At 41.6% G+C, this 13,754-nt stretch overlaps 1 protein-coding gene across 1 annotated transcript in view; it reads left to right on the plus strand.

Moving 5' to 3' along the window:
* The window catches only part of DTHD1 (death domain containing 1), a 57,750-nt gene that overhangs the window by 20,437 nt on the left and 23,559 nt on the right, over nt 1-13,754 (plus strand). Inside the window, exons 6-8 of the mRNA XM_025187575.3 lie at nt 1,562-1,726; nt 5,716-6,005; nt 8,947-9,191. Coding sequence (XP_025043360.3) covers nt 1,562-1,726; nt 5,716-6,005; nt 8,947-9,191 — 700 coding nt within the window. The remainder of the gene's footprint in view (nt 1-1,561; nt 1,727-5,715; nt 6,006-8,946; nt 9,192-13,754) is intronic.

Here is a 13,754-nt window from a genome sequence, read left to right on the forward strand (position 1 = left end):
CTGCCCTTCTGCTTCACCCCCAGAATCCCCTGGCTCCTGCACCTTCCCTTACCCCTGCACCCTCCTGGTGCCCCCCCTTCCCTCACTACCCCTGCCTCTTTTGCCCTCTTTTTCCCTGATACCCACCCCTCACCACCCTCTACCCCCATTCCCCTCATGCTCCTGTGCCCTCACACATGACTTACTCCATCCCTGCCTTCCTCATGCCACCCCTTCTTTTAAGCCTTCTCCCAGCACCTCCTCCTTCCCCCTCTAGCTCCCAATGCCCTTACCCTCTCCTCTCCCAACATCACCCTGTCCCCCCTCCCACTGACACCTCCCCTCCTGCTCTTTTCCTCAAGTCTCCATTTGGCCACCTGGCATTTGTCTCTCCTCTACCCTGTCCCTTGGTACCTTTCCCTTTCTTCTCCTGACCTGCCCCACTCCCCTCAGCACAAGCCCCTTCCTCTCCCACCCTTTACCCCTATTTTTCCCCCTCCCCATCTCCCCCTCTCCTCCCCACCCAAATTTCTTCCTTCTGGTTTGCAGCGCTGGAGTCTGTGATCGGGCCCCAGCTGCTTCCGGAGCTCCAGAACACTTGCTGGGCCTGGAGCTGGGTCACATGGTGCAACTCTGGGCCGCACGGTTTTAAAGTCCTGGGCCATGACGTCACACCACACCCGGGCATCTCCCCTCTCAGCTGTTGCGTGGCATTCCAGCATGCCACGCGTGCATTCCCTCCACCCCACAGTGCCCCCCGTCGGGAAATTTAAATAGCAGGGCTGCGGCGCCCCATCATAATCTCCCTTCTTCTCTAGAAGCCGCCAGCTGGCCCTTCAGTCCTTCAGAAGATGAGATATGCTCCAGGCAGGGCCGGGAGAGAGACCCAGCTCCAAATATTGGTGGAGCAGGGCCCCCGGCTCTGAATATTCCTGGAGCATGGGCACCATGAGCCCATATAACTTGCCACCTATGCCAAATAGGGGAAGTTTCCCATACAAATCAGGGAAGGGGGCTTCAGCCCCTCCCCCCAACCTCTTTAAAGATACCTGGGAGGGGGGAGGCTGAGGACTTGGCCAGTACTGGGTGGGGGAGATGCCCCCAGCCAGTCCCTTTTACCTGCCTGGTGATTCTGTCTCTTTTCTGTTTGATTTTATGAGAAGTAATTCCATTCCAGGTACATCCCATTTTCCTGGCACAACCAATCTTTACCTTGCTTTAAGTTATGATAACAGGAAGCAGTATTCTGAATTTGGTAGTCCTAACTTTTACCATTTAGGAGGCATTCTTGAACAGACAGACAGCTGAATATATGGACAGACAGACACCCAGGAAGACAAACTCTCACAAATATATAGGTTAACTACATTCATATGAATATGAACCTTTCCAAATTACAGAGCCTTAGTATCCTGTTCATACATACCATTTTCTAGATGCAGGTTTTCAGTAAAAGCCAAACCATCCCAAATGGTCTGCAGTTAGGCAGGTAAAAGAGAAAGGAAAAGACACTGTTACAACACAAGTAATTAATAGCCATAGAGCTTTATTTTAACCTTTGTAATGATTTCTCATGTCCCAGATCAATGAGTGTGTCGATGAGAAAACATGGAGAGAATCTCAGTGAATCCTTGAAATTATTGGGTTACAGAAACAAAGAAGAGGAATGGATTGTGCATAATGAGGTTATTGTGCGGAATGTACGGAATGGACTTGTATCATTTGAAGTAGATGAGTGTTTAGAAAGGTAACATAAATAACTGAATTAAATTATTTGGGTAAAAGATTCGTATCCAAACAAATTGATGAATGGGATCTTACTACAGTTGAGAAATCATTCACTACAAATTATTTTATTTGCCAAAGTTAGGCTCTACTAGTCTGTTAATGTTTCATGAGATGCTGATGACTTTCTTAGATTTGTTATGAATAATTATGCCAAAATGTAAATTTTGGTAAATCATTTTTCATCTGCATATTGTATATTTGACATTTGAAATTTCAGTTATAGTAATTAATTCTGAGTGGATATTGTGTTTCTGCTCCTTGATTGGAAGAGCGTAACTCTGAGTTTTAAGATTTGAATATTGACATATAGTCTCCAGTATTCACTGAAAATTCTGTTTATGTAAAGATTCCTGTCAACAAACTTTGTTTGATAGATCATGCCTGAGAACCAAAACAACATGAGTCTAACCACAGTTGATGAAAATACATTTAAACATTTGAAAATCAATTTGTGATTTGTTTTTCCCACATGACTTCATACATATTGAGTTCTGCAGTCTTCATGCTTGATAGACCCCTACTCATGTCTAAGAGTTCAGCACAAATAAGGGAGTTCAGCACAAATAAGGATTGTGATCTCAAAACCTTGAACATTAGAATATTGTGTGGAACTGGGAAGTATTTGGGAGCATGCTGAAAGTGCAGATTACTATGCACAAATTCAGCAATTACCTCTGATTTTCACTATAATTTATTACTGTATAATCTGAAAGAAAAATATATGGTTTTATAATATGCCCTAACACTGAACACCTAACATTTAAGTTTCATAAAAGTGGCAGTAAATTGTGTTTATTACACATGTCAAATATCCAGATTTACATCTGGGTCTGTTAGAGGGGCTTATCTTATCTTGCATTATTAGAACATAAGAATAGCTATGCTGAGTCAGACCAAAGGTCCATCTAGCCCAGTATCCTTCTGCCAACAGTGGCCAATACCAGATGCCCCAGAGGGAGGGATCACAACAGGTAATCCTCATATGATCCCTCCCCTGTCACCCACCTCCAGAGAAACAGAGGCTAGGGACACCATTCCTTATCCATCCTGGCTAATAGCCATTGATGGACCTAAACTCCATGAATCTATCTAGCTCTTTTTTGAACCCTGTTAAAATTCTAGCCTTCACAGCATCCTCTGGCAAGGAGTTCCACAGGCTGACTGTCTCATAGACTCATAGACTTTAAGGTCAGAAGAGACCATTATGATCATCTAGTCTGACCCCCTGCACAATGCAGGCCACAGAATCTCACCCACCCCCTCCTAGGATGACCCGCTGTAGTCTCCCCTTTAAGCAGTTGCTTATCCACCTCTCAACTTTCATATTAATCCCTATCTTTTCCAATTTAACCAATAATTCCCCATGTGGTACTGTATCAAATGCCTTACTAAAGTCAAGGTAGATTAGATCCACTGCATTTCCTTTATTTCAGACTGTGTGCTGAGTGAAGAAAAACTTCCTTTTGTTTGTTTTAAACCTGCTACCTATTAATTTCATTTGGTGACCCCTAGTTCTTATATTGTGGGAATAAGTAAATAACTTTTCCTTATTCACTTTTTCCATACCAGTCATGATTTTATAGACCTCTATCATATCCCCCCTTAGTCTGCTCTTTTCTAAGATGAAAAGTCCAAGTCTTTTCAATCTCTCTTCATATGGAACCCGTCTGAACCTCTAATTTTTGTTGCCCTTTTCTGAACCTTTTCCAAGGCCAATATATCTTTTTTGAGATGAGGCGACCACATCTGTACTCAGTATTCAAGATGTGGGCGTACCATGGTTTTATGTAGAGGCAATAAGATATTTTCTGGTTTATTCTCTATCACTTTTTAAATTGCTCCTAACATTCTATTTGCTTTTTTGACTGCTGCTGCACACTGAGTGGATGTTTCAGAGAACTATCCACAATAACTCCAAGATCTCTCTCTTGAGCAGTTGTAACCAAATTAGTCTACATCATATTGTATTTATAGTTAGGATTATTTTTTCCAATGTGAATTACTTTAGATTTCTCAATATTAAATTTCATTTGCCATTTTGTTGACCAATCACTTAGTTTGGTGAGATCTTTTTGAAGCTCTTCACATTCTGCTTTGGTCTGAACTATCTTGAGCACTTTGGTATGATCTGTAAATTTTGCCACCTCACTGTTTACCCCTTTCTCTATATCATTTATAAATAGGTTAAATAGGATGGGTCCCAGGACAGATCCCCTGGGGAACCCCACTTGGAAAATTTGCCATTTATTCCTACCTTTTGTTTCCTGACTTTTAACCAGTTATCAATCCATTAAAGGACCTTCCCTCTTGTCCCATGCCAACTTACTTTACTTAAGGGCCTTTGGTGAGGGACCTCGTCAAAAGCTTTCCGGAGTTTTGTTCCATTAAGCTAATATTCTAAACTAGCCAATTAGCCCATCGTAAGATGGGATATTCAGGTCTCTCCTCCACGTCAGTCTTCTCTCCTGAGCCTCTGGTCTCTCACTCTGTGTCTCTTTCTCTCTCCCTCCCCCTCCTACTGTTTCTCTCTCTCAGCTCTCCTCCTCCTTCTGCCTCTCTCCATCTCTCTCTTTCTCTTTTCCCCCTCCTGCCTCTCACTCTCTCTCCACTCTCCTCTGTCTCCGTTGGGGATGCATACTCATCCAGGCCCTGCCCCCTGGCCGTGCACATCACCGTCCCGCCCCCCCTTCGCCTCCCGCCATGGTGCTCGGCTGAGAGTGCTGAATGGGGACTGCAGTGCCCAAACGGCCACTTGCGCCACTTGCTCCCCTGCGGCAGCCCGGCTGAGCAGCGCAGAAGTCAGCTAAGAGCCACGGTGTGAGGCGAAGGACATGACTCAGGCAACAGCGCTGCCCAGAAGGAACAGCCAGCATTTTAGCGTTACAGAGTCACAGACACTGGGCTACTATATATATGATGATTCTAGAAGCGAAAAGCTTTGTAAATATGTCAAGAAGAAAAATGGGGAAAAACATCAGTCCCCTATAGATTGACTCATAAATATATTGCAATTAAAATATGTAACAAAATCTTAAAATATACCTATTTAAAATCTTTATCTTCTAATGTATGTACTACATTTTTGTAATTACAATATATTTGATCAAATATGAGTATATCTATTTTAACTGAAGGTCCTATATACTATTAGTCATCACATCTATAAAAATTTTAATGAACATTAATTCCACTTCCCTCAAAATCAGTTACCCTCTTATTCCAATTACAATATTTTTATTAATCAGCTGGTTTTTAAGTCTCCGTGAGAACTAAAAAAAAATAGGGATTAACATACTTGATCTGACCACTGAGGGTTTATTCTAATAGTCTGTGTAACATTGGTCAGCATCATTAGTTGGTATTTCAGATGGAGGTATAATCTTACTATTACAACCAAGACCATTTAGCTATTCAACACTGTATTGTATGCCAAGAAGCATGAGTAATTCATATACATATCTAGCCATTCTTATTTTGTTTTAACTCAATAATATTTTCTGGCAATGAAATGTAAAAGGTACACAGCACAAAAGACATTTCATTTTCCCTTTAAATATATTACTAATAGCCCCAGTTCTTCTCTCATTAGAATCAATGGAATTTTTGTTGAAAGTCAGGGAGACTTAGGATAAGTGCCAAACTCACAATTGAAAATATTATGTATGGCCTTACTTTGAGAAAAATTATGTACAACATGGGACTCTTTTCAATGAAGTTTTCAATCCCAAACAGCTTGACTTTTGGTCTGATATCCAGGAAACTAATCTGAGCATTTGTTTCCCACCATGAGGAAGAAAGCATGATAGAACGGTCATCAATTATCTGAACCATTGTATTATCTTGCTTGAGAAGTTGCAGAGGGTAAATACAATGATTTATCATTCAATAAAGAATTAAGTGTCACCTGAGGGACTACATATTTTCTTCTCTCGTTTCTTCTTAACACAGCTTTATTGTCATTCGCCTTTCGTTTGCCATGGACGATACACATTTAGTTCTATTTATTCAGGCTCTGGAGGAAGCCATTCGCAGCACACTGGCTAATGTTGTGCTATATCGGAAAAAAGAAAACCCTCATAAAATAGTTGTTTTACTAGTTCCATCCAAAGAACTGAACCGGGAGTTGCAAAGCCTGCATGAGGAGGGGTACTTTGGTCCTCCAGAACCAACTCAACAGTTTCAACTAAGAGAAGGAGAGCAGATTCATTTTAGATTTAGTGGCAACATATTTGCTTCAGGTAAACTGGCCCTTTCTTGAATATAAGTGCAACCGATCAAGTGAATTACTATGATATGATGTAGAACTTGGTATTCCTTCCAGCTGCTGAAAATAGTGAGCTTGCATTTAAGTAATTATATGGAATGTCATGCTTCAGAGTTCTTATTCAACTGTTATATTTTGTAAAATTATAATTGGATAGGCAACCTCTCCACTCTGATTACATGAAAAGACATACATAGGGTGAAATCCTAGCCCACTGGAAGTTAATTGGTATTTTTTCAGTTACTTCAATAAGGCCAATATTTTACCCACACCGCTCTCTTTTCTACTAATCTCTTTTTATGGCTGTTTTAAGTACATCTCATTGTGGTCAAAGTGACTTAAAATTTTAAAAGGACAGATTCTGCTTATTTACATCAAAGTAAATCTGGAAAAACTTAATTGAATGTAGTGGATGATTTTACAGGTGGTCCTCTGAATTTATTAATGTGATGATGACATGCTGTTTAGAAATTTCACGAGTGCTTACAGTTGATCTAACTACTGTCATTAACTATTACAGTGTAAAAATCCATTCACTGCAGTGGGAGCAGAGGTAGCAAGAGGCCATCTAGAAAATCCTATGCAAATATTTGTGCTCTTCTTTGCCAGGTTTTGCAATTAATCATGAGTATGCAATTTATCACCTTGAGATGTGACATTGTACACATTACATAAATTCTTCCAAAGGGGAACCATACCATAAAAACCAGTATGAAAAAAATAGTAGTCTGCAGGTTCTCAAATATATTGCATAGTTATAAAAAATGTGAATGAAATGTTAAAGATGCAGAGTTAAGTACTGTACTCAAAAAAACAGGAAATGTGAAATTTATGCAACTCCTCCCCCTTCCTACAGTCATAATAATACAAGGTTTACTTAGGCTTTGTCTACATTAGCAATTGAGCAACAAAGCTTTTGTCATTCACAGATGCTTTAAAAAAAACCTGAGGGACAAAAACTCAGCAGAGGCAAGTGCTAGTGTAAACAGTTTTGGTTAGCAGGAGTGCTCTTTTTCTGACAAAGCAAATGCAGCTGGGATGGGGAGGAGCATAGAAATATTTTGTTGGCTTAAGCTTCAACAGTGTTTACACTGCCCAGCTTTTAGTGACACGGCCTTTCAAGACGTTGTTGTCCCTAAAAGCTTGTTCAGACAAAGCCTAACATGATAATATACATCTCAAGCAGCTGGGTTAAAAGTTCATTAAACTGATGAATCTAAAGGTCTCTCTTCATTCAGTTAAAATAAACGTAAGAAACAATAGCAATCTCAAAGAGAAGCATCTAAGTCTACACAGAAATTTGGGCTATGTAGGTAGAGAACTCTTCTGTCTATTGTTTGGGAAAGAGTATGTGTGACAGAGCAGGAAGCAGGAGGGCGACCTGGAAGGAGATTGAGCAACAATTTCTAAGACAACCTTGGGAAAAAAAGTATACCAAGAAAGCATCTGTGGGGAAAGGTGAAAGAGTTTGCACCAGTGTGCAAAGATATAGTTGCCTGGGTTTGGGGTTTTTTTTTGTATTCCTCTTGTGTTCAAGACAAAAAAGGACAACATTTATCCTTTGTAAATAAGCAATATACAGGCAGTCCCCGAGTTACGCGGATCCGACTTATGTCGGATCCGCAGTTACGAACGGGGTTTGCTGCCCGTCTCCCTGGTCTGCTGGTTTCCAGCAGACCAGGGAGACGGGCAGCAAAGCCACGGAGCACGCCGGCAGCAGGACAGCCGCGGCGTGTCTGGGCTGTCCCGCTGCCCCCGTGCTCCGCGGCTTTGCTCCGGACGCCTGTGGTACAGCAGCTGGGGCGCTGCCAGTTGGTCTCGTAGCGCCGCTCTGGGCGCTACTGAACCAACCTGGCAGCACCCCATCTGCTCTGCCCCAGGCGTCCTGATTCAGCCACTGCTGGTCAGTTTCAGCAGCAGCTGAATCAGGACGCCTGGGGCAGAGCAGCTTGGGTGCTGCTGGGTTGCTCCAGTAGCGCCGAGGAGCGGCGCTACTGGAGCAACCCAGCAGCACCCAAGCTGCTCTGCCCCAGGTGTCCCCAAGTCAGCCGCTGCTGAAACTGACCAGCGCTGACTACAGGAAGCCCGAGGCAGAGTTGCTCTGCCCCGGGCTTCCTGGAATCAGCCGCTGATCAGTTTCAGCAGCAGCTGATTTGGGGACGCCTGGGGTTCTTAAGTTGAATCTGTATGTAAGAACTGGTGTCCAGATTCAGCCTGTTGAAACTGATCAGCGGCTGATTCCAGGAAGCCCAGGGCAGAGCAACTCTGCCTCGGGCTTCCTGTAGTCAGCCGCTGGTCAGTTTCAGCAACGGCTGAATCTGGATGCCAGTTCCGACTTACATACAGATTCAACTTAAGAACAAACCTACAGTCCCTATCTTGTACGTAACCGGGGGACTGCCTGTAGTGTCAAAGGCACCCAATTCCATCATCAATCTCTCTCCCAACTGGAACAGCCTGAAGGGTGTTGAACTTTGACCAGCTAATCTGGTAAAAAATATAATATTTGACACAATAGCACAGATTATTTCCTAGAGCCTCATATATGATATTTTCCTTTTGTCGTACTAATTTCATTGTCAACATGGACTTTCATTCTTTCTCTCCGTGGTTTGTAATTCACTCATTTTGTCATCTCCATGTTCATTTCTTTTCAACCAGCAGTACAACTCTTTTCAGAGGAACTTTGAGGCAGCTAACTGCAAATATAATGTAAATGTTAACTTAAATGGCCAGGAAAATGTAATTGTTGTTCTGTGTTTCATACCTAGGTCCCAGTCCTAAAAACAATTATATTGTTTTATTTGTATAAGTCCTATTGACTTATCATGCTCCCCAAAAGATTATGTTCATATACTGTAGAACCCCACATTAAAACTCAGTATAAGAAATACATCTTTTTATATTGCATACAGATGATGGGAAGAATTTTGGAAAAGCCTACAGGCTTATTTTTCATTCACAAAGAAAGCCCAGACTGGAGCTCCAACTCAAAGAAGTGGATGAATTTGGTAACTACAGCTCACCTCATTACAAGGGAACTGCAGTCTTTTACAAAATGACCAAAGAAACAATAGCCAAGAACTGGAATCAACCCCTTCAGCCTGATGACTATCAGCACATGTCACCTTTATGCAAGTTAGCTCTAACCTTACCAAAAGTAAGTTCCACAACTGCTTACTATTTGAAGTGTCTCTCTTTCAGACATTTTTATGAGATTGATAGACCTTTTGTCTGTAGGATCCTAACTTGCTTTATAAAACTACAGTCAAACACATAAATGACCCATCTACAAAGTGTCACTACCAATGAGGTGGAACATAATATTTTACCTTGCACAGTACCACATGTTAACTTGGGACTGGAAATAAAGCATCTAATTGTGGGGAGAACGTAAGTCCCCAGCTGAAGTTTATCCTCTGCAATTCATCCCTCTGCTCTCTAAAACACATTATGGGAAAGATACAAGTGGTCAGCATTGAATGTTTCTATTAAATATATAGGATCGTGCCTTTAAAGCAGAGACCAGCGTTGGGAAGGGGGCAAAACCACAGTTTCCGGGGGAGCCCAGAGAAGAATTAGATAATTCATTTTACTTAACTATCCATAGATTATACCATCATTTTTTGGATAGGAACATTCCATCCCCTTGCATGCCTAGTAAGTCTCTGTAACTTTGCCATGTGTGTTATTGCCTTGTTTCCATCTCTAAGACATGAATAAGATTTTCATCTTCTCTTACTTTGACTGTTGAACTCTCACTTTGAGGCCTCCTTAGGACCCAAATCTCCAGATTCTAAAGATACAAAGTACTGCCAGTTAACCTCTGCTAACAAGATTGTATCATCTTCTTCCTCAAACATCTCTACTCCATCTCCCATTTTATTACAGAGCTCTTCTGCTTGTTTTTAAAATCCTCCCCCTATTTGCTGCAAGACCAGGGGCGGATATAGGGCAGGGCGAACGGGGCAGCTGCCCCGGGCCCTGCGCTTCAGAAAGCCCCACGCATGCGCCCTGGTGCCGCTGCACATGCGCATGGCGTCACTGCGCATGTGCCGTGGCAAAGGGGAGGGCCCTGAGGAATTATGCTGCCCAGGGCCCCGCAAAATGGTCATCTGCCCCTGTGCAAGACCCCAAGAACCATGTTGTAAACTGCTATAGCTCCATCAAAGTCAAGGCCAATTTATATCAATGGTTAATGTGTCCATTTCCCATTGTATGCCTCCCACTTTTATAACAGTAGTCTCCAGCCATTGGCCTTTATATAGTTTTGCTCTCTTGTTATGAGTCCTTTTTCTGCAGATCTGAAATAGCTTTCCTTGATCTTGTTTCTCCATTATCATACTCTTTATTTCTCTCTTCCTCTGCTATTTTTTGCTAACTAAAGGTTGAATTATTAAGTTGTGTACATTTTTCACCAGGATATATTTTATTTTAGTGAAATATAATGCAAAATTCTGTTTCAAGCCACTATACTCCTTCACTATTCTGGTTTGGTTTTGTTTATTGACTTTTCAGCAGAAAGTTAGCCTTCCTTCAGGGCTATCTACAACAGTTATATGTGCCACTCTCCTGGACAGTCAAATGGGGAAGCTTACAGAAAATCTATTTGTTTGGACATAGGCTTCACTTTGTTTTCTTTCCTTCCCTTCACTGTAATTTTGTGGTTTGTTCTATCTTCCTTCATTTTATTGTGTAATAAGAATCATATTATGTATGGTATTGGATAGCATTTGCAGTTATCAAGTGCCTTAGGTTTGCTTTGGCACTTAATCATCTGCCAAGGCCTTTTATTGCTTTTTGTTTTCTATTGCAAAGGATATTAGCCTTTAAATGTTCTACTGGGACTTTCTATCAATTTGCAGTAATTACAGGTGAGTCCCTCCCATAAAAATTATGGTCATCTTTGCTATCAATAAAACCTTCAATTCCCAGTGGTGAGGAAGTCAAGGCTGAACTAATACTGATGGTTATGAAAGAAACAAGCAGAGGAACAATGGTAATTTGGTATTTGCTCTGTAATGAACTGGAAAACTATTCATTATTATTAGAAAGACCCCCAAGCCAAGCCATGGAAATAATTTTTTGGGGGTAGGCTCTAAATCTATATCCCCATGTTTAAAAATGAGCCCACAACCTGAATAATTTCAATAGAGAGGCCTAAATTAAGGCATAGAAAAACAGTTTGCTTATAGTGGCTTCCACACAGTAGAAGCCATCATGAGGAATTTTGGCTGAAACAATTTCTCCTGGAGTTCCCATATAAACATATGAACTAACTGAATGTCTGCCATCTTCAGAAAAGGTGGCATAAGCTTTTCCCAGTGGTCCACAGAGCTGTCTTGTTTGGAGAGCAGAGCCATGCCCCTATTAGAGTGGTAGCAGCACAAGTAATTTAACAGGTACTGTATTTACCAGCCTCACTGTGTCTTGCCTTTTGCAAATGGACACAAATAATAGGCAAAGTCTCTGTCCAAAGTGTCCTACTATCAGACCCTGCCTCCTGACAATTCAAATTGTGTAAATCAGGCCACTTTAAATAACCCTGAAATTGCAGAAGGTGCATTTATTCCACAGATTAGAATGGTATAGATTAGAAACAAGCCTATTTATAAGCATTGATGAAATGTCAGAGTTGTAGTTCTTCTGTGGATATAGAATAAATTAACCTTTTTTCTACTATACAGTTGCTATATTGAATATAGCAATTTTCAAAATTCCCTTCAGCAAGATAGGCCTTATTATTCTCAAAATGTGTTTCTTGATAGGAAATATATAACAGACATATGTAATACATCACTTCAGGGGATCAGTGCAGCCTTGAGAGGCTGAGGGATTTGGGCTTGTTTAGTCTACAGAAAAGAAGAGTGAAGGCGGATTTGATAGCAGCCTTTAACTACCAGAGAGGATGGAGAGAAGCTGTTCTCAGTAGTGACAGATGGCAGAATGAGGAGCAATGGTCTCAAGTTTCATGGGGGGTGAGGGGGGGAGAAGAGAGGTCTAGGTTGGATATTAGGAAAAATTATTTTACTAGGAGGGTGGTAAAGCATTGGAATGGGTTACTTTGGGAGGTGGTAGAATCTCCATCTCTAGAAGTATTTAAGCCCTGGCAGGGATGATTTAGTTAGCATTGGTACTGCTTTGGGTTGGACTTGATGACTTCCTGAGGTCTCTTCCAGCCTATGAGTCTATGATTCAAAACACCTTCTAAGTTGGTGATGAGTTTACATGGGAGTGACCAAAAGAGGTCAGATTATGCACTGAATTAAAATATTAATACAAAAAAAGTGAGTTTTTGGAAATTCTCACAGATTTGTGGATAGTTTGCTTATATATGGCAAGACTTGCCTCCCCACCCCCCAAATACTTCTCTGAAAAAGAAAGACCATGATGCTATTTTTTCTACTCATAAGCAAATTTCTCTATGTTGTAAATATTCTTTGTGTACAGAACTAGCATCTGTTTGGAAACAGTTTCTAAGAATTGCTATTTTGAATTAGTGTTTAACCTTAGCAAGAAAAAATAAGCCAAATAGCAATAGTACTTTAATTCAGCTTCTGTCGCTTTAAAGACACTGATAGATATGCAAAATAGCAAAGGGAATTTTATGTGCATTTTAGTGGTAATAATACCCTGAAGAGCACAGTGTTAGACTTTGGCTATGTCTACTCTATAGACTGGAGTCAATGCAATTCATATTGTCATTAAGCCACCACAATGAGTATATTGCAGGTGTGCAGGCATACTCCTCTCCTTGTGTGTGTCAGCACTGTACGTGCACACCCTGAGTGTTTGTATTGATGCACAGTATAGCATACCATAGATAGGTACCCCAGCGAGCAACTTGCCACAGTCCAGTACATAAGCATTGGAAGCACAGAACCCAAGATCCTCCACTATTTGCAGAGCTACAGGAACACCTGAATCAGCAGGACATATGATGACTTCTTAGAGGACAGACTCTTGCAGGAGTTCAGGAGAACCTATTCAAGATTGGTGATGGCCCATGCAGATCAGCTGCAGATGGTGGCATGCCACTTGCGGTCCCAAGAAATGGGATGATTGCACTGTAATGCAGGCTTGGGGTGACTAGCAGCAGCGGCAGAACTTCCAAATGTGAAATGCCACATTCCTGGATCTGTGGGCTGAACTCACCCAGACCTGCAGTGCAGGGACACTAAAATGAAAACAACACAGAGTGGAGTAGTGATGATGATTGCACTGTGGACACTTGTAATGCATGATTACCCACTGACTGGTAGCAATTAGTTTGGAGCTGGAAAAACCAGTGTTGGGGCTCTTGTCATGCCAGTATGCTGGGCCTTAAATCAATGCTGCAATGAAGGGCTCTGACTTTCAGCAACATGGAGGAGACACAGATGGCTTTGCAACAATAGGGCTCCTAAACTGAGAGAATGACAGATAACATGCATATCCCTATTTTGGCACCAGACCACCTTCATGCAGAGTACATCAACAGAAAGGGCAACTTTTCTATGGTTAGGAAAGCATTGGTGGATCCCCAGGTATAAGCCACCAGCATCAGGGTGAACTGGTCATGGAAAGTGTATCTTTAAGTACACAGGACTTTTCAGAAAGCTTTTAAGCAGGGACACCCTGTGCCCTCCACCTAGCAGATGACCATTAGCAAATGATGAAATGTTAATCAATACTGATCCTGGGAGACCCAGTCTAAGTCTTGCTCCCATGACTTATAAATTGT

The sequence above is a fragment of the Pelodiscus sinensis genome, chromosome 4, assembly GCF_052426305.1.
Source record: "Pelodiscus sinensis isolate ZL-2025 chromosome 4, ASM5242630v1, whole genome shotgun sequence".
Taxonomy (NCBI): Eukaryota; Metazoa; Chordata; order Testudines; family Trionychidae; genus Pelodiscus; species Pelodiscus sinensis.